At 40.8% G+C, this 27,249-nt stretch overlaps 1 protein-coding gene across 6 annotated transcripts in view; it reads right to left on the bottom strand.

Annotated features, from left to right (window-relative positions):
* LOC144138908 (uncharacterized) overlaps positions 1 to 27,249 on the bottom strand; it is a 157,960-nt gene that overhangs the window by 39,466 nt on the left and 91,245 nt on the right. For 5 of the 6 annotated variants that reach the window (XM_077671417.1, XM_077671420.1, XM_077671421.1 and 2 more), the window contains 8 exons: positions 26,021 to 26,071; positions 21,511 to 21,552; positions 20,436 to 20,477; positions 13,333 to 13,362; positions 13,162 to 13,191; positions 6,638 to 6,661; positions 5,494 to 5,514; positions 1,061 to 1,084 (listed from right to left, as the gene is read on the bottom strand). In XM_077671417.1, coding sequence (XP_077527543.1) covers positions 1,061 to 1,084; positions 5,494 to 5,514; positions 6,638 to 6,661; positions 13,162 to 13,191; positions 13,333 to 13,362; positions 20,436 to 20,477; positions 21,511 to 21,552; positions 26,021 to 26,071 — 264 coding nt within the window. The remainder of the gene's footprint in view (positions 1 to 1,060; positions 1,085 to 5,493; positions 5,515 to 6,637; positions 6,662 to 13,161; positions 13,192 to 13,332; positions 13,363 to 20,435; positions 20,478 to 21,510; positions 21,553 to 26,020; positions 26,072 to 27,249) is intronic. The other variant, XM_077671419.1, reaches the window with a different exon arrangement.

Below are 27,249 nucleotides of genomic sequence, written 5' to 3'. Positions count from 1 at the left end.
TATAAACATCAAAGAAACCTGATCTGACGCCGTTTGCACCAATTTATGTGATGGCATATGCATTTTCACGAAGATAAAACTACCGAGACTTGATAACGTCTAGTGTAAGACTCAGCTCTGACGAGGAATCATTGCTTTGCCGGCAATAAAAAAACACTGGTCAACAGGCTTACCACATGTCACACTTTTTTCACTATTAAGTATAAAAATAAAACAAAATCATGCTTCTATGCTTTTTTACGCCAATTTGTTTTGATTTACCCTTAGAAGTGAAGCGGAAAACAAATCCAACCAACGGACAATAAAACACCTGACTGCTATAGGTAGTGGACGTATGAATGGGAAGGGCGTATGTGCGGAAAAATATCACGGATTTGTTTACTTCTTATCTTTTTCTCAGTCCGCGAATTCTTGCGTCTTCATTTTAACTACGCAATATTCCGTGGCTTTCCCTAAAATGTTTCTGTTTTCGTCAATATGTTGAAATGTATGCTGTTTTACCTAAGGGCTCCTGATATTTTACTATACTTGTAGTTTTTACGCATTTTCAAAGCAGATTCTCTGAAGAAAACACTGTTTCATCCAATAATTTGTATTGATTAAATATGGCAATAAAATGTGTTATTATTTCCAATAGAGTAATAAGTTACACAAATAAAATTTTTGTCAATCACTAAAGATTGTACTTTGGACTGAGAATTGCGGTAAAACTAGCGTTTTCATAATATTAGACCTATCATAAAAACGGGAAGAGTTGTTGTATGTTGTGCACAAATGCAGGTGAACTGTTATTGCCTGCCACACCTCGTCGTTCTCCTCACTACAGTCAACAGAATCTGGTTGCGCCAATAAAGACAAAATAGTTCTAAGCACATGTACAAAAAGCCACAATTCAGCTGTGGTAATACTGGTAAGAGAAAACATTTCGAAAAGTTTATGCTATGGAGGAACCACTGCATGACATACGAAAAATAGAACTTTTAAAGCATACTTCAACGTGGTGATCAACTATAATCCAAAAGTGGTTTGTTTGGATGAATAAAGTAATTTTTTTACTCACTTGTAGTCGTTGCCGTATTGGGTGCTGAGGTAGAAATGAGAAATGTTGTTACATATACGTTGTCAACAAAGTGTATTAAAATGTTTCGTACAGCTACAATTCAACTTTAATTCAGGGTTCATAGAAATAACAGTCGAGCAAATTTCTAGTTGCAGTGCATTTATTTCGTGCTGCAGCAGAGTCAGCCAAGAACGAAAGCAAAATTGTTTGGTGTGGATGAAAACACGTTTCTGAATTATTGATCCTAATCGTGGTAATTTTCCTAAATTTTTCCGGTAATGAAAGTCATCAGCAACGTTAAAAACACATTCAGTAACATTAAAAACAGGAGTGCATGCAGACAAACCTAATGTTCATTAAGATTGCCTGAAGAATCTAACTTCATAGCTTAACCACCACTGCAAGTGTATGGCACTAGTTTCGCAATCGCCTTTGTGACCGGAGATTCTCAACTGTTTGTGTCGCATGGAAGATTTGGGAAAAATTAACCCGTCTGATATATTGACTTGTGCGCAACTGCGCCGTAACATGTTACGCTTAAGCCTGATCCAAAGGCATAATAATATGCTGGCGGATCAAAATATTTTCCCTGCGAAATTATTAATAACAGCTTAGCACTTGTGCCAGGTTTAAAATATACAGTCTTGTAACCTATGTTGAGCAACATAACGAATATAGACGAAAGACCTACATCACAGAATATATTTGCAACAGATGGCGTGCTGCGTTCAAAAATAACTTTACTTTGGACACAGTTTCGTACTATAGTTTCTAATTCATATTGGCCGAATCATTGAAAAAGATAGAAGAATACCCTCCAAAAATGGGAACTACTAACCTTGTATAGATGCAAAGGAGACGGGCCCCAAATTGGAAAAATTTCAAAAGTTTTGTTTCTATTTGAAAATTTTAATAATGGGAATATGTCCTGCAAGCCAAACCCAAATACTCTAAATCATGCTCCAGTGTGTAAAGTCTTTGAATATAAAAAGTAGGGGATAGCTGCAGTAGTCTTTGTCTTATAGCAGTTGAAGTGTAAACTTTTCTGCGAGCCGCTCCACGCGCTAATGACTGGAGCTGGCTTTGCGAATTCTTTTGAGGAAGAGAACATTTTTTTCTCCACATGATCACTTCAGATACATTTTCCACTTAGCACAAGGAGCTATTTATAATCTTTTTTTTAAATTACAGATCTCTAACAGAGACGCCTGTCGAATCTCTTGTAAAAACACAATGTTTTTGACCATTTTTAAACAGTATGGTACGGGCTATTTACCTCGGAAGTTTTACAAAGACCAGTTAAAAGAGTGATCTCCTTTGCAAAATAATGCAGACACATTTTTGTTAATGCAAGAAGATTTCCTTTGGAAAAAAATTAATTCCTAAATAAAGCTGACATAAGTCACGGAGCCTTTATTAATCGATAACAATAATCAAAAGAGTTTCATTTTTTCTATCGACTTATGAAAATTTAGAAGCCACTCGTTTCTGTGCCTAACATGTCAACAAAGTGACTTCGAGGCATTATATAAGACATTTCGTACAAGAAAGTGTAGAATTCCTGGGCTATGTTTCCAGAAATTTGATCTAATTTACGGGAATACGTATGCAAAAAGATCAAATCAATACGCCTGTGCTTCAGATTGGCCGGGGTGGATCAGGGCCTAAGGTGTTGTATTGCCGTCTTGGATATAGCGGGGTCAATCCCTCCCGATGTGATTGTTTTTATGATGTAAGTGCAAGGCAAAAAGTCGCTGGTGTGGACAGATAGAAGCACGTAAAACATACCCTCTGGAAAGGGATCTGAGAAATTTTCTCTGTATTTTCGTAGATCCCTTACCGAAAATATCTTGGTGCACTAATTTTGAGTAATCTGGAGCCCTCCACTACAGCGCACCTCATATTCCACGTATCGCTACGGCGCTCTAAACCCCACAAGTTCTCTTTATTCTTTGTGCAAGAGTCTAGTCTTTTTTACAAATTAGAATTTTGAGATGTGTTCTTCTACACAGGTACGATATTTTCGGGATTAGATTTACTCCGCGGATTGCCGAAAAATTGTCGCAGCTTGCATTGAGTCTGGCAAGGCTTGAACCATGGGAAATCTGGAGGATTTCTCTCGACGTAAGCACTGAAGAACACACCTTCACAAAATGTAGCAGGTTTGAAATTGTTTATTTATATGGTCTGCCTACGTGTTTCACAATGGTAGTATTGTCATCGTCATATCCATTGTAGCATCGTGTTACTCATGCACAACTGGCGGGGCGAGAGCGTTTTCCCCGCAAGATTTCACATTTCTCAAAAAGTGGGACGCGTCAGCACGCGGTAAAACCGGTGGCATACGGCTTTGCGGAGTGGGCGTCTGTAGCCTGAGCAGTCTTGTCCTTGCCCCTTGATGCGCTGACGCAGGTGAACTGTTTTTGGGGTCTTTATTGGTAGCGCCACGCGGTAGCCTGGACGACGCCGGGCGCTTTTGGTGAAGAACGTGCTGACGTGCGCGGCAAATGGCGGGATAATTACCCGGTGTTTTCAGATGACACCACGCACCGTACACTTTAGAGCCAGCTACAGCAGCGCCACTGTTTAAAATATGCCGAGAACGCCAATTGCACGACCCCTTCCGAAACAGAACCTCCAATGCCGATTGCCAACACTGAATTGATTGAAACAAGATTGATGCCGTTATTGATATTGTTCTGATTTTGGTTTGCTCAGTTATATTTATCTCAGTGCGAGTAATTAGACTAAAAACATCTACAGAAGTGCCTACGCGATCCCTATTTTCATTTACGGCGCATTGATGATTTCTGCAATGTCCATGTGTTTTGTCTTATTTAGGTGCCGCTACTAGGCTTGTAGGACGACAAGGGTCACTGAGATGCTATGAAAACTTACTCAAGTAATTCCAAACAACCAGAAGTTAAAATCAACAGATATCATGGTAGACACCAATTAAGACAAGCCGCTTTTCCTCAAAATGATCTCCTGTTGAGCGGCACGAGTACGCTGTTGCGATTGCTCTTCCCGCTATAAGTAACGTAGTCAATTGTGATAAACAATTAGTTATGGCTAGAGCAAAGCTTACTGCACAATCTTTATAGAAGACACCTCAACAGCAAGTCGAACTACTGCAATCGAAAAGGTAAATAGCAATCTGCAAAATTAAAGGGTAGACCTCCTTTTTTAAACAAGTTACCTTCCTGGCGACCAGCATGTTCTTGTAGGTCAACGTTAGCGAGCAAGGCGCACCTGTGCCTAACCATAGACGTTTCAATCTTTCCCAGACTTTTGTTCACATTTGTCTTTGGTGACTTACACTGCGCGGCTCTAAAGTGTTATGCATGGTTTTGTGTCGTGACATTTTTTCGCAACAGGCGAGACAGCCCACTGGCTGCAGGCACTACGTGCTTTCAAATTTTTGCTATCCCTGACATTTGGTCCATGTTCGGCGTTCGTGAACGGGGTGAGTTTGCGTGGCCAGCTCGCGGAAACGGTACCCCTTCGGCCAACTGTCCCCCTTTTCTGACCGCGGCTCTCACAACCGGGTTGTTGAAGGAGAGAGAAGGTAGGCTATCACCAAATTTTGGGTGAAGAGGGGTAACAGTTGATCGTCACGGCTGGCACGGAGAATGATTAACCACGCCGTGTCCTCGTGTAGTCCATTGGTATTATTTTTGAATACTTGCGGCCCTTGAGTGCTGCATTTATGGCTGTTTCTTAAGAAAAAACAGTTGCAGAATCCCTGCACATAATCTCTGAAGTATCGAAGTTTGTGTGACCAAAGTTAACTCTGAAGCCAAGATACTTTTTACACCAAACTCGAACGGAATCTTAGGGGGACAAATCTCTCTAAAGCAAAACTATAATACTACATATAAGCTTTTTGAAAAATGTAACTGAAGTTCTTCCTGAAAGCAAAAAAAACACCAAATATTAGCGCACCCTCAGCTGGGTGTTCGTATCGGCATTGGGTAATGAGATTAGAACCTCTTCTAAGGTTGTTTAACGCCACTGATCTCCTTTAACGGCCATCGGTTCTGCAAGCGGTAGTTTTCGCTTTTTTCTGGCTTGATAAATAAAATGCTAATTTTGAGCCGGGATAACCGTCAAGACGGATACTTTCTGGGCAGTCAATGGAAAAGCGGAACAGACAACGTTCTACTACTTCAAGTAATCCTTGCTTTAAGACCCGGAGGCCCAGCGGCATGACATTGAAAACGCAAATTCAGCGAACCAACGATTACAATTCTGAATAAAGGTCGAGCCTATAACTTGTATTTGGAACTAGAAATACCATTTTTACATAACTAAACGTACTCCTAATCACTTCCCGAAACCACAAATAGAAATAAAGCCATCATATATGTAAACATCTCCGCAAAAGGTCAGTAAAAACATTCGATAACATACTGAAAAATTCTCGGACTTACTTTCAGTTGGTGCAGTGGGTGCTGAGTCAGGAAAAAGAAAAAGTTTTGTGTGTATTGAAACGCGTATTGAAGTGTTCAGTTTTCAACAGACTTTAAATGCGTCTTGACGCTGTATTTTGTTCGGGTACCAATAAGAACATTCTTAAATTCTCTGAAAACTTTTTCTCGCGCACGGAATGTGGCAAATATATCAAGCACAGCATATTCAGTGTACTGCTATCTCTTTTTGGAAGAGGTAAGTGCTTACAAGAACTTTTCTCACATACGCAATCTTTTTAATATACAAATATTTTTCTTTAGATTTGACGCGGAGCTACGTGTCATTGGAAGACCATATGGTTTTTTCAGTGGCATTCTTTAAGGCAATTATTCATTATCCCATAAAAGCGGATTTTTACTTGGTTTTTCTTGAAGTACTCGAACGTAAAACCTCATTTTCTAAAATCAACGATCTCCTGTCATTTTTTCTGAAAAAAAAATTCTTGTATTACCGTGTTTTTAAAGCTTGCCGTATATTTTCTTTATTTGTTAGGATTGGAGATCTGGCCAGCAGCCTTATATGTATAACCTCCATCCTGGGTTTAACCTACTCGGGTACTTCACACTGACGAGAAGCACCTTAATTTTCTACCTTTTGATGAAGCATTACAGTATGGCGTTTAAGAGAAATACTACGAAGAAATTTGCGGAACGGCGAATGGCCTTTATCAAATTAGAATAGACATAACTGCATTTAAAATGCTTGATATAAAACATATATTTCTTGTTGATACTGCCAAGGCGTAAAAAAACTAGCAATAAAAAAATGTTTATTACTGTATGTACTTTGTGTCCATGTTTTTGGAATGGTTAGAGGCCCCACGACCCCCCTAACGTCCTCCTGATCATACGGAATTCCATGTTATACTCGTTCAAGCAATGAATGCGCGAAGTAGGAACAAAACGGTTTTCATTTATAAGTAGCATTCACATATACTAATTCTTGTTTGTAATATGAATTTCCAGATTTCGCTCTCTTCTGGGACCCACAGGAGCAGCATTAATTACCAATACGTCTCTCAGAATTTAATATCAATTCGACAGATAGCACAGTTAGTGCCTAGAAATCGCGTAACCAAAATCATTTCTGAAATCTTGTGCTCACTTGAACTCGTTGCCGGTGGCGATGCTGAGGGAGGAAAAACAAAATTATGCGCGTTATCGGTGTACTTTACCCACATAACTTAAATTATAATGCAACATCATTGTAGCAAAATTGAGAAAAGATATGGAAAACTATTAGTGGCAACGTTTCTTAAGTTCTATCCGACCTGTGTCTTGCTAAAACCAGTACAAAAATTTTTAAATTTACGGCTTTCTCGCGTTTGGTTTTAATAAACCAAAATGGGGAGTGCTTTAAAAACCTTGAACACGGCTCTTAGGTCCTGTTCTAGATTTTTACAGCATTCCACATTTTCGGTTATTAAAACTCCCTGCAAATATTTTAGGATGGAGAGGGTGGTCCGTAGATGTATCTGTTTTCCCGTAAGTAATTTATTATTTCTATCCCAACCTACTCCCAGTTTGAGACAATACTTCGATCTTAGGCTCAATGTTTCAACAAGGTTTACCTACAACCATTTGTATATATGTTATCTGGGTGGCGTGGTTATTATCTTTCCATATTTTTTCTATTCCGTTGTCTCAATAGACCACGATTTTTATTGTTTCACATGTTTCCCCTAGGGTGCCTGCTGAATGGACCTTGGTTGTGATCAATCGAGGTAGTGCCAGAGTTTGTAACCCACTGCCCTTATACTGTGACCTATTCATCCATCTATTTTGTAGGTACCGACAAAGAAGTACTCAGTTTCATTTTTCAGGGCTTGGTATTGCCAGTTTTGTTTAAAATACACAGTAAAATATTATATCGGTGAGAAGTCCTAAAGCCTTCACGTTGCTTCGAAAGATTTGCTTTAGCGTAACAGACAGGTATTCTCTCTAGACAATACAGATGACTATACGATTAATTATACATCGTTTACCTAGCGCCAGGCATAATGTACCAAGAAGCACCTTTAATGTTGTCTCGTGACACATACACACAACGGCACGTGCGCAGATTCAAATAGATGTTACGGTTGAAAAAAAATATAAATCACGATGGAAATAAACAGGTTTATTTTACGTATTACTAGCTGGGTAACATAGACAAAAACACACATATCTCCTCCGGGGAATTTATTGTGATGCAACCAATCTCGAGTTAGAAAAGCGCATTCTCAAATCAATGCCTTGACGTCAAATCGTGCTCAGATTTTAAGAGCGGAAGCCCGGCTGGGATGTTCGCGACGCAGCGTGTAACAACAATATTTTTTTCTATTGTAACGGAAAACCTTAAAGGCACGTAAGTTTAAATTGTGATATCAAAGCCGAAGCCTGCGAGTATACAACACTTCCTCATTGGTACTTCGTGTTCTTGTGGTCCCTTCACATTAACCTGTGCTTGGGCATGCATCCGGACAATTCTTTTTCTCTTATGGCCCGATACTTGGTCAGCGCATTTGATATTCCACTTGCCATTGATTTTGGCTACACGGGTTAAATTACCATCGCTACCCAAATAGCTTTCTATGTGAATTTTTCATGTTCTCATCACAGGTGCCAAAATTTGTTTTTATTCAGTTAGTTTTAAGAAACAACGGTCAATTTTGCGTATAATAGGATATCTTGATGAGACATGATGAGACATAAAAAACGCGATGAGACACTGCGTTTTTTTGTGGGTTATGTCAGCCGGCCGTAAAGGAGCTTTTTTTCTAACTTTCCTCTCACAACAGCTGTCGCACAACACCAGCACAAGTTATGAGAACTACAAATTCCGTTCAGCTTAGAAGATGTCGTTGTTTTTAATAATATATGCGTGTTTGTATTTTTTAATTCCTCACAATTGTCTAAGAAACATATAATTTAGAAGTATGTATTGCGGGTATGTACTTTTCAATTTTTCACAATTGTTTAATAAACACATCAAAGAATCTGCTTTTTTTCGGCACTTGGAATATTTATGAAACCTTACATCAATAGCGTAAACAGGCATCTAAGATGCAGCAGTAATTGCGGTCAGTATGAGTGCTTTTCCGTCAAACTAAAGGTAGATATAGAGAGATATAGATATAGAAAGCCTTTAATGCATCCTGTTTTTTTTTCTTTAAACCACGTAACCATACTACATTTAGAATATTTTATCCTCTGGCTACAGAGGCAAGAACTTGCGCTCAATTTTAGATGGATGTTTTTGCGCAAATAATGAAGTGCAAGGTTGTTACGGCACCATTTGCATTCGAGAAATAGTTTTTTTGAGGTATCGCAGTCTGACGGATGATGAAATTGTCGAAATTGGACTAGAAGGTGATGCGTAAAGCGATCATTCCTAAAAGTAATACGGTTCGGTTTTCCAATAAAGCGCTCAGTACTCTAAAAGTACGGACAGTGACCCCAACAAGAGAAATATGGACCCTGTGCTTGTAAAGGACGGGCTTTCGACCCCTCCTTCGAAGGCGTGAAAAGCTGAAGTTTGAAAAGGCCAACAACACGACAGAATACAATCTATTTCCAAACAACAATTCAGCAGTCCATTAGGAAGTAAGCGAACCCTTTAACTTCCACAGCTTCGGAAATCATAGACGCTCTCGTTGCATTCGAGTTTTTTTAGAATGGTCTGTTTGCACTCTAACACTTAAACATGCAAAACAAGCGTTCGCACGCGGAGGTTACTTGGCATGGGACAGTGCGAGCAGAGATAAAGACTGAATTTGCCGTCTTCCTCCTGATGAGATATGTACAAAAGCACACTATTGACTGTTACTGATAAAAAAATAATTGGTATCTGGAAACCTCTGTTTGCTTCATTGATTGATACAAAAAGATGTTGGCGCAGTATCATTATCGCATTATTCTGACAGCGCAACTTTCCCAAGAAAAGACAAGCTTTCCAAGAGTCGGTGAGCACTTAAGTCTGACTTCAATCGGCATGTACTTGTTGGCATCGCGAAGAGTCTTTTTGTTCATAAAATCAAAGTAAATTCTGGCGCATGCTTTTAGACACCCCATTTCAAACTACAAAAGTTGTGCGCTTTGGAATCCCATTACAAGTTCGGTGACTAATCGAGTGGGTAATGGTTCAAGTGGGATATACCTGAAAAAAAAAGCGAGAAAACTCCAGCTATAACTGATCTGTTCTGAGGTCGATGGTTATCTTTAGAGGAGGCCGTCCTTTGGATGGCACACAATATTTAGCGTAACTGGAAATCTTTGCAGCATCAATGTCTGCATCAAAGGATGTCGATCTAACATCGTCACCACGTCTTGTGATGACATGTGCATGCCCTCGAATATGATGAAACGGAAACTTGGTAAGGTCGAGTGTAGAATTTATTTCTTCACCCTGGCAGCAGAAACAGTCAGTCACCAGGCTCACCACACGTCACACTGTGTTCCCTTTTGAGATCTAAATGTACAGCAGAAGTACGCGTAATTTTAGAATTTTATATGAACTTGATTTAATTTCACTTCAGGAGTGTCGCAAAAACAAATCGCATAAACAGACAATAAAATACCGGAGAGAAATAGGTAATGGAGGCATCGATGACAAGGAAAATTATCTCGCGTATGTTTGCTTAGTTTTTCCCTACGCTAATTCATTATGTCTTCATTTTAATTACGTAATCTTCCGTCCCTTGCACTAAAAGTTTTTTCTTCTGGTCACTATGTTGAAACCTAAGCTGTTTTAACATACGGCGTCATACTCTGTTACTCTACCTGCTTTTTACGCATTTTCGAAGCAGATTTTTCAAAGGGAACGGCGTTTCATCCAATCTTTTGCAGTAAACCCTAGTGACAAATATGTTCTAATGTTTTTCAAATACACAAGTACAAGTACAAGAATCACGAAAGGGTGTACGTAAAACTGTAAATTCAGGGGAAAACTGAAGTCTATTAATGCAAAAATTCAGGTAACCTATTAAGGACTGCCACACTTCCTCCTTACCTCATGACAGTTACCTAATTCTTCTTGCATCAATAAAGACAAAATTGTCTTAGCACACGTAAAAAACAAGCCGACATACAGGTGTGGTAATACTGCTGAGAGAAATCATTTTTGAAATCTTTCACGCAGAGTTGGGCCCACTTTATGGCATACGAATGATGTAACTTTGAGAATATACTTCAAGTATGTCTTAAAAGACAGTCCAAAAGTAGTTGCTCTAATATATGAAATAATTTTTTGACTCATTAGTGGTTGTCGCCGTAGTAGGTGCTGAGGAAGAAACGAGAAAAGTGGTGTATAAATCTACCCCGTGAAGGTATTCCAATTTTAATATATCGTGCAGCTTTAATTAAACTGCAATTTAGGGTTGACGGAAATGACAGTCTTGATGATGCCTTGTTTGAAAGCGGTTATTTTTTGCTGCAGCAGGACCAGCCTCAAAGAAATCAAAAGTGTTTGGTGGGACAAAAGTACGTTTGTGAGTTAGTAATCCTTACAGTGGTAAAATTTGCAAATTTTATTATAAACGGTAATTATATAATTAAAAACACATTTCAGGAAAGAACAGTGCATTAGGAAATACCTCATCTTCAGTAAAATTCGCTTAATAATCTAACCTCTTAGCTAAACCACCATTGACGATGTATGCTACTAGTTTTACAATCACCTTTGTGTCAGGTGATTCTGAAGTTTTCCCGTCGCAAGCGCACTTTCCGATAGATTAGGCTGTGTGAAAATTTGATCTTATCCAACTATACCTCAAGATGTTATGCATAAAGCTCTTTCGAAGAGGTTATGAAGTGTTTGCTTATCAACTCTGTAATACCATATATTCCGGAAGGTACCAATAGATAATAAATAAATAAATAAATAAATAAATAAATAAATAAATAAATAAATAAATAAATAAATAAATAAATAAATAAATAAATAAATAAATAAATAAATAATAAAATAAAAAATAAATCAATAAATGAATGAAGAAGGATAACCAGTGAAGCTTGCCGCAATCCAAAAAAAGCCATGCAACAAAGCACCTCTCGCTGCAATTTGCGATTAAGCATTTTTTATCGAATTAGCTGCATGACCCTCAGAGGTCCTCGAGCTTTACTTTGGCGGAAAATTTGTTGGATTTCCGTTTCTCTCTTGTATCCGTTTCCAATTACTGCTTGACCAGGCAAGACCGCAGCAGGTCGCATTGGGCCGTATGACGTATGCGTTTAAATATCTTACCAGCACAACGGTCATGTCATCCTTGAGAGCATGCAGCCTTGACAAGCTTTTATACCATCTCCTTCCAACCCTCTTCAATGTGTTCACGCACCAACAGGCAAAAGGGCATGAGCGCGTTGCCGGACGCCAAAGGCCTTGTCAAAATGTGGCTTTAAAGGTCCTTCCATCTGAACAAGAACTCTAGTTTTACGTCCGCATTCCTAGCGAGCAAGGTGCATTTACACCAGCAGAAATTCGGAGCTATTCCAAGAGCTGCAATTTAAGGTGGAAACACAAGCGGCTGCACGTTCTGAAGCAGCGATTTTGTGTTGTTTTGTGCCTATTATCGCGTAGATGCACGTAAACGTACACTACGCTCTTGCTATTGCTGCTTCGAGCAAACAAAATACGTCAATTCCAAAGCGACTTCGAAGTGCAACTGCTTATATTGGCGCAAGCACCGTTATTCCCTGTTGTGCAAATTGAGAAAGGGCGTCGGTGTGGGGAGAGGCAGTGCAAAGTAAAGCGGTTCGGCCGGAATGAATACGGGGTTACCAAATTAGATTTTAATTTACAAAAACCATAGTAGAGTGACCATCTGGGTACTCGACATAGCGGAGAAACAAAGAAAACTTGATGTAGCTCATAAATATTCTATTCCCAGCGTCCGCTTCACGTCCGCCGTCTAAAACCGGACAACTATCACATCATGCAACTCAGTCCGTACGTAAACATTAATTCTAAACACCCACTTATACCGGACTGGTTATATCATAAATGGTTGAATGTTTTAATATTTATGTTATTTTCCACAAACTAGTCTATGGCCACGACAATAGGGAAAATGTTGCAATCATGCAACTTGACGGGCCCTACAAATCCATTACGGTTGAAGACAGCAGCGTACACACATAAACAAATACAAGGAAAAGAAAGGAAAATCAAAAGTCCAGTATGCTGGAAAAAGCGAGAATGCGGGAAATACAAATAAGACGTCCGAGTCAGAACCAACACCAGCATGACTCAAACGGCTAGCTCTTAGGACCGCCCCCTACCCCACTGTAGTCACTGCAAAATTAAAGGAGTCACTTCATGAAAAAAATTCTTAAGAACTTAAAAACGTTCAGAATCTGATAGATATCCGAACATATAGTGGCTGGCTACGCGCACTGCTACCGTAACGAAGGAATTTCATAAATATTTTAATGACCGCAAAGGCTACATGGAGGGCAAGGGCTGATAAAGCGCCCTTCTTGGTCTCGAACAGAGATTTTTTCTCCCTCTCTCTCTCTCTCTCTCTGTCTCGACAATTGAAGGAGGTAACCAGATAATACGAAATAAATATAACACTAAAATATTTGAATTCAACATGCCATGGTTGCATATTGTAATAGGAATTTAAATTTTCGAATTTTTTGTTTACTCACTTGTAACAGTAACTGTAGTAGTCTCTGCGGCTGGAAGAAAAAAGACACTGTTAGGTGTATTGAGGAAGATAATAATAATTGCTGGAAAATAAAATTATATGGGCTGAAATAACTAAGTACTGAAGGTAGTAAAGAATGTAGAATTTTAAAGTTTGTTTATTTTTTACTTACTGCTACTTTCGGCGGCCGTGGGTGGTGATGCTGGAGAAAAAAACAAGTTGTTTTTATGCGTAGAAACACAAAATGTTTTTGGGTGTTTTCGGTTAGGAACCATGTTATTTAGGCTTGTTTGGTATTTTAAGAATGGGGACAAGATATGTAAACACTAATAAAGAATTTACCTCGTGTTACGCTTGTTTCGTAACAATTACTTGTCAAATTTATTTTTCAGAACATTTCAATTGTTTACATCTGACTACCTTTCAGAAAATTCTTGTGATGATTGTTTAGTGGCACAATACTAAAACAAAAAGGAATCTCTTGGACAATGAGCGTTTTGGTAAATCATATAGTTTACGCGAGAACTTCTGTGTGCTGGTTTCATACAAAACGACATGACACTTTGTGTTTGCTATGCAAGAATAATCACACAACTAACCAGCGAGGATCGTTACTATGTACATAAACGCACCTTTTTAGATATCCAGACTGAGATATAAGCAGCCGGTAACTATCCTTCACTTCCCACGCAATTTGCCAAGTGACAGTCTGCAGCTCGCACCCTGATTTCAATCAGCAGACGATTGCAGAACGTTCAGCTGCAGTGAGGAATCTGCTTTCTGGTAGCTAAACTCCAGTTACGTTTCAGTGATGACTAACTGTAGTCGGCTTGGAACAATATAATGCGGGGTTTGTTCGGGGATGCATACGAAAACTTTATCAAATATACAATTACCACCCTCAAGCGGAAGTGGCGACACATTTCACGACGCCGTGTGTAAAGAGCCCATCACCACCGTATACTATATACAGCAGCAGGGGACCACTTCTGACTTCGTTATTTTAAGGTAATTTATAAATTCTTCAGAAGGATTGTCTGATTGGCTTTCGTTTTTGTCACGTGCTTCCATATGAGAGTAGGGCTCTGTGTGTTTTTGTTACCTTGACGTTATATCACTTTTACTGGCACCAGTGGTATTGTTTGTCTTGTGTCTCGCTCGTGGAGGTGCATAATTCGTAGAATGCATTGAAAAAGTAGACAAATACGACAGAGGTGACATCGTAGGCCTTTATTTGCTCTTCAACGACAATCCGGCTTGTAGATATTGCCCTCTATGCAATTACCTGAGAGGACGTGACGCAATATATGTACGGTTTTCGGAAGCGTACACGTCATACATTGTCAACTTTAGCGTCCGTAAAATTGAAGTATTTTACTTAACAGCTTCCAAAGGGCGGCTGAGATAACCCCGGAAAAAGGCTAGAAACTTTACTTGCATTCGGCACCGTAGAAACCTTGTGAAATTGCAACGGGTGCACTGTCAGAGCGGGGCGTGGTTTAACCGTGTTTTCTTGAGAAATTGTGAACAATTTTTACTTTGTATAAGCCAGCGATCAGGGAACATAACAACAAAGTTCTGTATTGTTCTCTTACGAAACGCAATACAACAGCCTTTATTAGACTGTAGTAAAAGCAACACAAAATATTCTTTCTTCCTGCTTTCTTCTCTACTACAAATATCTCAACGTATAGCTTTTGTCTGCTCTATTCCTAGTCAAATAGCGAGTCGCATATTCGATTTCAAGTTAAAAATAAATCAGAAAACAGACTTTCTGGCTATTACAGCAGCGATTGAGCTTGAGCTTCACGAATAAGTAAAGCACGGAATGCGGACACTCTACAATTACCGTTTTCCTCTCCTTATCGAACCAAATGATGGATGGCCACGGCCGTCTTTTTCTGTGGCCACGTAGAGTATTCGATGCATAGCAGGAGCCAATATCCTGCAGTGCTTACAGCTGGAAAGATAATAACCTGCTAACGCAGCAAACAGCTGGCAAGTTGACACTGATACAGAGTGCGCAAATATGCTATCACAAACTAATAAAAGAAATACGTAGATACTGAAAAAAGTTTTGTGATAACGTTTTAGTTTAACCCAGGCCTTTGGCTCGCTCTGGATCAACAGTACGTGATCGCCGTGAGGTGTTGACGCCAATGCCAGCCAACAAAAATTCATTTTTGTTCCAGTCTTAGTTGTCGTCTGCAACTTTAAAGTACGCCGCAAGTGCTTCTGTATTCTTTTCTATATTTGAGAAAATAGTAGTCATCTTTTGGTCTTAGCGTCATAAAACAGTGCAAGCAGTTCAGGCTGTGCGAACTACACTTGCACATGTCAGAAATTGCTTACACTTTGCCTACGCGAGAAAATCTGGCAAATTTACAAAAAAATCACGAATTCAAAAATAGGGCCACAGAAGTTCGAAATATTTGCAAAAGATGTGTCAATAATGTTTTACGCTAAGAAGTATTTTATTCAGTGCCCCGCACATAATATTCAGGGTAACTAATCAGTGATTGTTCATACACTGTTCCTAAACCGGCATGAAAATTGGACGATAGGCACATTATACGAGCCTGTGGATAGGTCATAACAATGTGTAATGATTGTATCCTACTTCTAGGAACTAACTGTTATTGGTTTAACAGGCCGCTCCATAAGGCACAGAGCAATACCACAAGTCCATAAAATTAAAACTCGGTATTTGGTATAGAGAAAAAACAACCTAGGGCTGAGTCAAAAGAATTTAAAATTTGGGCAAAGAAACGGTGCTTCACACCTATGTGAGAAATGGGTAAGTTTTATTGGTTCAAAGTGCTAAGCAGTAAGGCGCATAGAATGAATTGGCTTGTGCACGACAACTTTCAGGCGAGTAAAAAAATTGAACGGCGGTACATGAAAGTTTTATTAATAACTCGCTAAAACTCTAAGTTTAGAAAACGTTGTATGCGCAGAATTTGCGTTTTCATGTCCCCGTGATAACATTTATATTTCGATGGTACTAAGTATTACTTGAAGCACTGTAAAAATTATTACTCCTATTGCCCAACTACGCAAAACTACGATTACTGGAAAATATCTGGCCTGCTGATTATTAAAACATAACAGAATGAATCAATATTTCTTGCAACCAAGACATCAAAAGTAAAAGAACAAGGGGAAACTGCGAGAAAACAAGCAAAAATTTACATTTTTTCCGGATTCCCATTATATACAGGAGACCACAGTGAGAAATATTGCCAAATTTACCTTTGAACAACCTGAATTTTTAGGCCTGTCAGTATATAAAAGATTCAACGCAAGGTGAGCTCGACTGGGACAACATCTGCAGGGTTATTGTCACCGGCACTGGTGCCACCAACAGTACCTCATCCGAAGAGAAACAACCGATAACCTTATGTCCCAAGTAGCAATAATTTTTGGTTTGGTAGTATCAACCGTGGAAAAGTGTTTACATATCTGAGCTGCAAGATATGCTTTTGGAAGAGCCATTGCTGAACGACGCCTTCCACGTGCCGGAAACAACATGCTGGACTAGGATGCACGTCTCCACAGGGCAATCCCCCTTCGTATCGGAGGTGGTGTGAAACAAATATGTGACACGCCCGTATTGATTCCTCATAAAAATCTCTAGACCTCTGCTGGCTTTTGGAAACACGCTGACAGTTTTAACTCACCCTTCGCCTCCAATGTAACTCAATAAAACAAGCCCTCAGTCCCTAGCAGCTGTCTGCACCAACTGAGAACGTCAGTGGCACCACAGAAAGAGATAAAAACTTTCCCCTTCTGTCCAGTCTGTAGATCAACCTGAACCTAACAAGGTTTAGCGGTCAGACGTTAGAGTAAGGGCTTCTTAGCCGCTCAATTGTAGAATCTGTAAGCTGTATATCTGGATTTATGATGATTAAAAGTTGGTCAAGCGCTAAGATTCCAAGCACACCACTAGTAAAAAATAAACCAAAACTGCACTCGCAATTACTGCGATTGACCGCACAGTTGTATCAATGCATGCTCCTTATGACTGCAATTCATTAGGGCAACGAATAATATCATCAGTATCTGTAGGAGGATGAGAACTAAAGACCGTCATGCTGAGTTATCTGAACAAATTAACAAACTGGGTAAATATTACGAAAACCCAGACCGAAAAACCAAAGATAAAATACATAGTCGTACGTATGACCTCTACATTGGAGTAATTATTCCACCCGGAACTAAAACATAATATAGTGGCGAGAAAATTGTGCACAGCGGTTCAGGGGACAGAGAAAAACATTCGATGGCAGGGTTAAAGCGTATTCAAGGAGTTACAAAACTTCTAGCGAACAAGAACTGGCAGAGTGAGCTTGGTTTTCTTTCGTTATAATAAAATGACCTGTGAGCAATGCACTCAAGGCAGTGTATGCAATCTCAAGGCATAGTAAAGGCACTGAAGGCACCTAGGGAAGGCACTATGAACACAAGGAAGGACGCTTGAAACAATAAAATACCCGCACGTTTTCTCACCTATTTGTTCCGTACTGTACTAGAAATAGCCTGAAATTGATTCTCAAAATGCCCTAAAACAGCATATACAGGGTTCTACAAAAAGGAACTTGGAGAATTCAAAGGAACAGCGTAATACGTTTGATACTGCCGCAGTAATGCACGCATTGAGAAATGAGAGAGTGAAGGAGCTCTACATAGGAATCTTGGAAACAAATACAAGTAGTGTACTTGTACGGCAATGCATCTTACAAATATTTAGAGATTTCCTATCGGAAAGGTCGTAAGAAAACAAAGTAAGCTTTTTTTTGAAGAATTATATACCCTGAGTTGCAAACATGGTTGATAGAAATCAGAGGTATGTGTAAATCGGGAAGAGTGGAGGCGGTTAGGATTTTAAAAGGCCATTTTATTCTTTCTTGAGCCTTTGTAGTACATACAAAATGTTCTCTTAGTTACTCAATCGCATGCTTATATATCAATATGAGTGCTTAGAAATGAATGTTACGACGATGTAAATGACCGTTTTGTTCCATATGAAATAAAGTGCGATACACATGACTGAATTTGACATCTTGTACAAGTTGCAACTGCTGAGTAGGAAGAAGAAAAGAATTTAGTGTACAGTTCGTAATAGTTGTGGTGCAATTGATGGTAACTCACAAGTACTAAATAGTAGGCTTCGTCTGGGCATGAAACCAAAAGTATACAACCAGGAACTAGAGGGAGAATAATTCAGGACGCAGATGTGTTGACACTTGGAAGCCACATTGCATAAAACCTAACTGAGCCAAAGGGGAAATTGAAGACATGATTATACGGTACAGCTTTGTCAAAACCTACCTCTTCACTGCAGGAAACTACTAGCTCGGAAGGTGCTTAGCTCAATTGCGAAAAGTGCAATTGCACGATGAATTTGCTTCGGTAGAGTGGCAGCTGCTGGACCATTGCGGCGATAAACTGGCTACGAACAGTAGCAGCCCTATGCAAAAGATACTTCGGTTCAATAACTTGAATCAAGAATTTTAAGGCGCAGCGGCCAAGTCTTTGGGTTGAGAATCCGCAATGCACAAAAAATACAGCGAAACTATTTCTAAAACCCCAAACGACCGATCAAGAACCAGCGTAGGTAACTGTAAGCCTTAACGGTGCAACAAATTCTTCATTGGCATCAACTGACTTCAAAATAAAAGAAAACAAAAAATCAAGATTACCGAGCTCTTCTTTGGGTGGGAAGAGGAAACATTCTTAACTGATAATTTACACTGAACATACGGGGAGCAGGGTGTTTGAATAATATAGATATTAAATAAAGGGTGCGACAAATGTTAGGCGCTGCCAATGCATATAAGAATGACGCTCCAGTCTGCTGGCTTTGACACCGCCCCTGGAAGCATAACAATCTCATCTTTGCTACTCAGCCATTCGAACAGCCAGCACGTAGTGATAGCGTGGGGGGGGGGGGGGGGAGAAGGGGCGGAAATTCTCGGGGGCCTTACCCAGCACAGCCAAATTCACCAACGAGGTACAGCTCTTTGTGCTGCACATCATCGCACTCACTTGTTGAGCTTGGCCGTATTCTGGTACTAGCGCCGCCAAAACATATCGAGGTGCGTATGATCGGTTATGGCCATTTCGTGAGCGCTCAATTGGTCATTCGTCTAACAACAAAACTTTAGAGGGCTTACATTTCCCCGCCCTTGTTGAAACTGGTTTATAGGTCAAATTAATACACAAAATAGCATCGCTGCCACGTTTCATCCATCCGGTACCCTGACGCACGCTTACCTGTCTATGTGGTTTCAGTTTGGGGTGCGCAATTTAAATAACTGCGAGACTTTCTTTCTGCGTGTGAGCTCCCACCACTGTATCCTTATTCAGACTCGCACCACAAAAGAACAAAAAACTTCCCGTCACTTTATCTCTAGAAAAATCCGGCGTGTGCAATCCTGATGCACGCTTCAACATTGTATAGACATTGCACACGTGTTATTGCGAATAAAAGACTGAGAGCTTCCTTTTTATCTTGGTACTAACGTCTCGCCAAACCACTCTTTTTGCGTACGCGGACTGCTTACTTTGCAGGCCACTTCTGGTGAAGAACGAACTTGTCGCATCTTGGGGAACAGCGCGAAATAACAGGGACACAAAAAGAAAGAAGTGGACAGGACTTGTCGACTAGGCATAACCAAGCTTCGCTGTAAAAAAACAAGCTTCTCTCAAGCACCCAGCAATATGACTGACGTTCACAGTCAAGGATCAGAGAATCAAAGTCTATACATTTTCTCTGCATCCACTTATCAGAGAACGGCGGGGTATTATGATCCGTCGAATTTTTCATTTCAATGACCCCCCAAAACCAATCTTCCTTATCAGACTGTAGTTCTGTAAACATCTTGATATAAATAATGGCATGTCTCCTTCACTGAATGACCATGAGCAAGTGAATCTTTATTCTGAGAATCGCTTGTAGACGATGACGAAGAGGATTGCAGATCGGCAAACGGAAGCATAAACAATCTGCTGGGTACCTAAATGCATTTAAGAATGTGTCCCAAAATAAACTTACAGGCAAAGAAACAAACTTTTAGTATATAATTGAAGTGAGACTTTCCAAAATATTTTTATTATTCGGGAACACACCTGTAGATGTAGCCGTTGAAAAACAAAACAATTTTGACGGTGCAATAAAAATACACTTTGTTTTCACATAAGCAATAAGTAATCCTAAAATTGCAAAACTTATATTGGTAATAGGAAACATAATTGAAAAAAACCTTTACATACATTCCTGCTCGCTGGTACGTGTTGTAACTGGTGAATCTGTGGCTGAAAAAAAAACTTTTTGTGAGGTTTGCGTTGTCGTCATAAATTGTTTCTTTCAGATAATAAAACGCAATGGTGGGAAATGTTTACGTTCACTAGGTAACAAGAAAACAGTGTTCCCAGGAAGGATTGAACCCAACGTGCTGCAAACAAAATATTACACTTTCTTTTGGTTTACAAGCGCAACATATGGAGAAAAAGAGAATTGCCAGCACTTTCATCAAGAAATGTTCCACTAAACCATTTATTGAGGGGAATCGTTTATTTATATCGCCGAGAAAAAAAACTAAGTGTTGCAAAGGCTTCCGTGAGAAGTGATTGACTCTCAATATTAACATTGGTTGGTCTTAACGGGACTTAAAAAGTCGTCATAGAAGACGTATTAGCTGTTCCACAACGACACTAGTAAAACGTTGCCTAGCTGTTTAAAAACAATATTCCGAAAACGGTGAAAAACAATCAGTAACCGTGAAATTTGTATCGAAGAAATCTTCAAATACATTTCTCATCGTTGGTACCTATTGTAGCTGGTGAATCTGGGGCTGAAAAAAAGCTTTTTGTGAGGTTCGCAATGGTCATACATTGTTTCTTTCTGATATTAAAACGCAATGGTGGGCAATGTTTACGTTCACTAGGTAACAAGAAAAGAGCGTTCCCAGGAAAGATAGAACCCAATGGGCTGCAAACAAAATATTCCACTTTCCTTTGGTTTACAAGCACCAAAGTTGGAGAAAAAAGAGAATTGCTGGCACTTTTACCTATGAATGTTCCAATAAACCACTTATTGAGGGGAGTCGTTTAGCTATTTCGCCGAGAAAAAAACTAGGCGTTGCAAAGGCTTCCGTGAGAAACGATTTACTCTCAATATTGACATTGGTTCGTCTTAACGGGACATAGAAAGTCGTCATAGAAGACGCATTAGCTGTTCCGTAACGACACTCGTAAAACGTTGCCTAGCTGTCTCAAAACAATATTCCAAAAACGGTGAAAAACAATCAGAAACCGTGAAATTTTTATTGAAAAAATATCTACATACATTCCTCACCGTTGGTACGTGTTGTAGCTTGTGAATCTGGAGCTGAAAAAAAAAGCTTTTTGTGAGGTTCGCAATGTCGTCATACATTGCTTCTTCCTGATATTAAAGCGCAATGCTGGGCAATGTTTATGTTCAATAGATCACAAGTCCGATTGTTGACCGGCCGACCTACGGCGGTTCTCCGGAATGCTCGGCCATCGGCAACAAACTGGCCAGCGTTGAACATAAGATAAACGGTTTGAATACGGCCACCATCCTCTGCGCACGTTTTCGGCAGCGATTGGTCATAAGTGGGTCAGCTTTCGCTCGTTAACTGTCAACACAGTTTCCCCTCGGCGATGGTTACTCAGAAGTTATTTGGCGGATCAACCACCGCCTATGAACGGCACTTGCTCCAGCAAGTCCAATCAAAAGATAAGCTGCAGGTTTCCCGCCGTGGAGTACTCGCTTGTTGCTTGAAAGCGGGTTTACAAAAGATGATCAGCTTGTGCACGGCCACCAGACAACCGCTTTGTTTCCGCCTGCAGGGGAACACATGATGAATGGCTGTTGTCCAGTTCTAGAGTACTCGTGTTTTGTAGGCAGCCGTTGTTCAAAAGTTGTTTTGGAACCGTACGTTATCCGGTCCGCTTATGAATCTGCATGCTCTTCGAAAGGTGAACGGCTGACGTCTGTTGCATGTCTAGCACCGCGCGTGCCCAATCACCGGCATTCCGAAGGTCATGCGTGGACACGCGCCCAGCCACAGAACAGAGTGCTGTTTATACATGTGCACTCATGGACAAATGAACGAGGACCCAAAAATAATAACCGAATACGTTAAATCAAAGATAAAGGATAGTGAAGACAAAATAATGGCTTGCTAGTGGTTTTTGGAAAGCCACATTTTCAGTCTTGTGTTTTGACATGTGTTCGCGCTTTGGGGATAAAGCCTGCTGGCCACTTTGGAAACACGTGAGGTTAAGGGTAAGCTGAAATTCTGCTGCAAACGATCGACGAACGGCGGCGTTGTCCAGTTCCCGGACAAAGAAAGTTCGGTAAGTTCATTTTTGCTGGCCATTTTCCTGCGCGACTAAGGTTCGGTGCAAAAACGTGTTACGGCTCAATTTCCCGCTTTCGATTCAGTCTCACGCTGTGGTTCGCACCAGCTAAATTCAATTTACTGATGCTAACGACGCTCGATATGTCTAGCGTTGCTGATGGACCGGTGGTAGTTGCATCGGAGGGGCCGAGGAACTGTGAAATAATTGCGAGTGCTCTCGATGACATCGTGAGGAATGGAGGTGTTTTGTACCGTATGCAGGTTTTTATCGCACGAGCTCTGTTTATGTATGCGGCTGGGTGGTTTTACCGCACTATCGTGTGACTTCGATAGCTGGGCCACTTTCAAGAAGGCAAAATACAATATGCTACTGCTCAACTTTTCGGAGCTAAAACTTCCCTCGAAAAAAAAAGGAAACATGGGAAAAGTTTAAAAATCTGAGTTTTGCAATTTCATTCCCATTTTTATTTTTAGCTGATTCCTGTCTGAAAACCTTTCCTAATGATTTCTGGGGTTCCGTTTCTTGGGAAACTATTTCTTTTCTTTAACCAATTTGTAGTTTAGGAGCACCTCGGCTGAACGCGCGAAAGTTGTGCGCTCGCACCTTGAATGGGGTGCGACTCACGGTTTCTCTTTGGGGCCTTCGCATTATAACGGGCCGGGGAGTTTTTTTTTCTCGACAACGTGGAGGGGTCTATTTCCCGTCTGGTGCCACAAGAAAGCAGGCATCGCTGCCTACTCGCAAGCGCGTGCTCAGTCTGGTAGGGCGTTTTTACAGTAATGAACGTTTGTTGTCGAGTGATCTCGTTGAATGGGGACTATTTATTCGGTCACTCAAACTCCTTGCGCACTCAAAACACAACAAAACCCCCAAAACTCTACGTACAGGTTCACGCTTAGAATAGGTTTGTACACATTGCCGATGAACAGGAATCGCAAGAAATAAGCCGCGAAGTGGACCAGCGACGGCAAATAGGACAGCCATGGCCGTATTGACGTTGTTTAGGCCATTACAGTGGGGCATAATGAGCAAAATTGAAGAGAGTGCGGTTGGTTTTTCCGCATCTTTCACAGTGATTTGCGCGCCCACCGCTTCACGTGCACGTGTAATCTTTGGCTCAGGTATTCCTGGCAGTGTAATGCAAACGTCGTGCAGGTTTACTTCCACTGCTCCAAGAGTGTGGTAGGGTCACATTAAATCAAGATACCTTCCACATTAGCCGTGTAAATATCTGTACATGCCTCGAACTGCCTTTCTTTGTTTGGTGACAGTGTGAGCTGTGCAGAGTTGTATTTTGTCCTTTTTTCTTTTTGTTTTGTGCTGCAGGTGCTCGTGAGCATGGCAGCTGTGGTTTCCATTGGAACTCGGTCCATGACCACAGTAGCGGTTGCATCAAATGGAAGCAGCATCACTGTAGGTGCAGCAATTGGGAAAATAAATCTGCACCACATTTTGTGATCAACAGTCTTTGTCAGTTGGTGAATTTAACTGTTTCCTTAAAAGGACGAATGAATGCTGCTACGAGGTTATAAATTCTGCACTTGGCTGTAGAAACAGCTAGACTATACCCATTGTATGGCTGGATGAAAGCTGCAGCACGAACAGTAATATGCCTCCTGCAGTGGAACGGGCGGAAGAGTATGTTGCATGGCTTAAGTTCAACCATGGCTGAGCGGCTCTGGTTCAACAGCTGGCCCCCAAGCAATGATGAATAGCCGTCGTCTGTAAAGGTTGAACGGCCGTGGGTTGTTGAAGGTTGAAAGGCCGCCGGCCAATAAAATAACGGCAATCCGACGGCAAAGTCTGGCGGCCGAAGGGCGGTTGTAGGCCCCGTGGCGATGCTTTGGTCAAAGGTGAGCAGCTGTTCAGCTTACACCACAGAACTTTCAGCACACGGCCAAGGCCCACTTTTGAGTGCGGGCTTTACACTCTGATGAAGGAACGGCCCAGCACAAATTACCCAGCCAGAGATGGGGAGCTCATGCTTAGCCGTACATGCTTGTGCTGCTTGGGCCTTTGTAACAAGCATTCTGGCAGAGGAACGACACATGCCGTTAGAAAATGTACATGCCCTCGTTGTGACATAGGTTGACAAGATTATCGATGTTATTTTTAGTTTATGAACACTTCCAGCTCATTTATACTGCAGACATTTGTATCGTTTTCATTTTTTCACGGTTGCGGGTACACTCTCACCAAAGGTTTCATAAGAAGCTGAATACAAACTACTTGAAAAAGGGTGCGCAACAAGTGTTATATCTGTTGTGTACACGGAAGCTTCACTTCAAAGTGAATGGTTTATTAAGGTAACTTTACGTTTTGTAGAAATACTGATACATTCATTAGGTTGACTACTAGTATTTTAGAAGGTTTTGTAATGTTTGTATTGCCCAAGCTCCTAAGCCGCCTTCTCAGAGAGGCATTGTAGCTTAATGCCAGGTAATCCGAGCGCACTTCACCTTCAAGGGTGTTTGGGTATTGCAATTCATTTTCTTGGGTGGCTCAACATGTTTCTTCTTTGAAAAAATAGTTCCAGTAAAAAGGAGAGATATACCTCAGAAATTGTTCGTGGGGGCTTTTTAATGATCGCTAGTACTGCCAGAATACTTTTTCGAGAAGGAATTACTATTATCTCGTTTTGTGACACTACAAAACCAAAAAACGCACTATAACAGCTTTCCTATGTGATTCAGCAGAAGTGCTTAATCTATTATACCAGACATTGGAAAATTTTGGGTGATACAGTCACACCAGGGAATCCATTTCAAGGGAAGCAGTGACAAGTACGTCCAAAAATAAGAGACGGAAAGGGACAGATTGCACAACTCGACCTTCCTGGCTACTAAGTGGTTAATCACATCACCAGTTTTTGGCCTGGACATTGCCGGGGAGGAATGCAAACTGCTAGAAAAGCACGCCCTGCAGATATCTTCCATGAAAGTGGGTATCCCTCGGCTCTGCTTTTTGTTGAAAGGCGACGGAAAGGTGTTAGAGGAAATTTAACGCTGACGCCTTTTCATGGCGGCTGGTACCAGTAACCACAGCAGTGGAATGTGTACAGCAAGTGCAAAGCGAGAGAACCAAAAATTTGCATTGGCGTCGACGTCAGACTGGAGTAAACAGTGGCGAAAATGATGCACAGATTCCTGTGGTTGGCAGAGATAATGCACGCGTTGCCAACACTAACACGGAAGAGAAGCTTGACCACTTTGCAGCCTGGGAGCGACAACCTAACGATGGACTACGAAAGCCGCTGCTGGATTCGAGTGTGATGTGGCGGTGGCGCAGTAAACACAGAATCCCATTCACGCAAGACCTCTGTAGCATGGCCAAAAAGGAATAAGGAGAGACAAAAGCAGGTTCTACTTAAAAGGCCTCAACGACGTCATAGCTCATGGGGCACGGTGAGCCACTGCACAAGGACATTTTTACACGCGGATGTTCATCACGTTGAAGGTTTGACTTACCGGAGCTGGTGGCTTCTACGTCCGTTGTATTTGGTGATGTTTCAGAAGTATCTGCAATAAGTGCGATGAAATGTTTCATTTGTGCACTTAACAAGGACATCAGTAGATAAATTGGCACGTCGAAGATTAAAAGTAGAAACATGACACTATAAAATGTTGGTTTAACATGAAGAGGTTTTATACCTTTAGCTTTTATCTTTTAGCTCCATGAAACCGGAAATGATAGTTGATTACGATTTGTTGGTAATTTATAATGTTCCGACAATCAGTTGAAAAAGGCCCGCTGGTCTCGTGGTCAACCTTATTTACTGCTGGTAGCCAGGACAATGAAGAAAAATATGGGTGAACTAAACTTCACGGTGGTGCAGTTATGTTTATACCTACTATACATACAGAGGGTGCATGTACAACGTACGTGCCCTGTCACGATTTGCCGTACCTGTCGTGTAACGCCTCAACCCGTATCAAAGCGTTCATAAAGAGTAGATATTTTTTACGCGTTGCGAATTCGACGTAATTGAAGATAGCAAATTTTTATGACGAGGCAGCTGCGTAGTTCAGTTTGAAAGTCCTTCGAACTGCGACCTTTCGCTTATTAAGAATGTTATGAACTAGCGAAAACGTAGTGTTATGTTGCTCAGGGACAGGCCGCTCTACGTCACAATGACAAAAAATGCCGTCCTCATCAGTGTACGGCTGCGAGGGGCCGGAGGATGCGGTTGTCAAGCTTTTGGCGCTTCAATGTTTTCTACCGTACTTGCAGACAATACTGGCGCAGAATAGTGGAAGCGAGACTGAATTTTCCTCAGGGATTAAGGAAGACCACCAAACTGACAACCCAACGCATGGGGGGGAAGGGCAGAAGAGTGCGAGGCGATCTCTTATCACTTGTACTTGTCTGATTTTGATTACGGTGAAATTTACAAACTTTCCCTATAACTAGAAGCTACTCCTTCTCTGAGGCTGAATGGCTTTTGTGTTTATTTGAACGTCCCGAGCGTGCGTTAGGAACAACTACTTTTGCAGCCTCTCTGCATTTCCATTTACGAATATTGTTCGAATTGGGCACGCTCATCGGGCATTTGTGGTGGTCTTTATTCTCGAAATACCTTCCTGTCTATAATTGAATACAATATTTTTTTCTCAATCGCTCATGAACTCCGTACTTCCCCAACAGTTTTTGTTTAGTGCTCTGGTAGTATGTACAAAGTTTCTGGACCAAGCCTGAA

The sequence above is a fragment of the Haemaphysalis longicornis genome, unplaced genomic scaffold, assembly GCF_048455015.1.
Source record: "Haemaphysalis longicornis isolate Haplotype H1 unplaced genomic scaffold, Haemaphysalis longicornis Haplotype H1 scaffold_5, whole genome shotgun sequence".
NCBI lineage: Eukaryota > Metazoa > Arthropoda > Arachnida > Ixodida > Ixodidae > Haemaphysalis > Haemaphysalis longicornis.
This window is presented reverse-complemented; position numbering and strand designations above follow the sequence as displayed.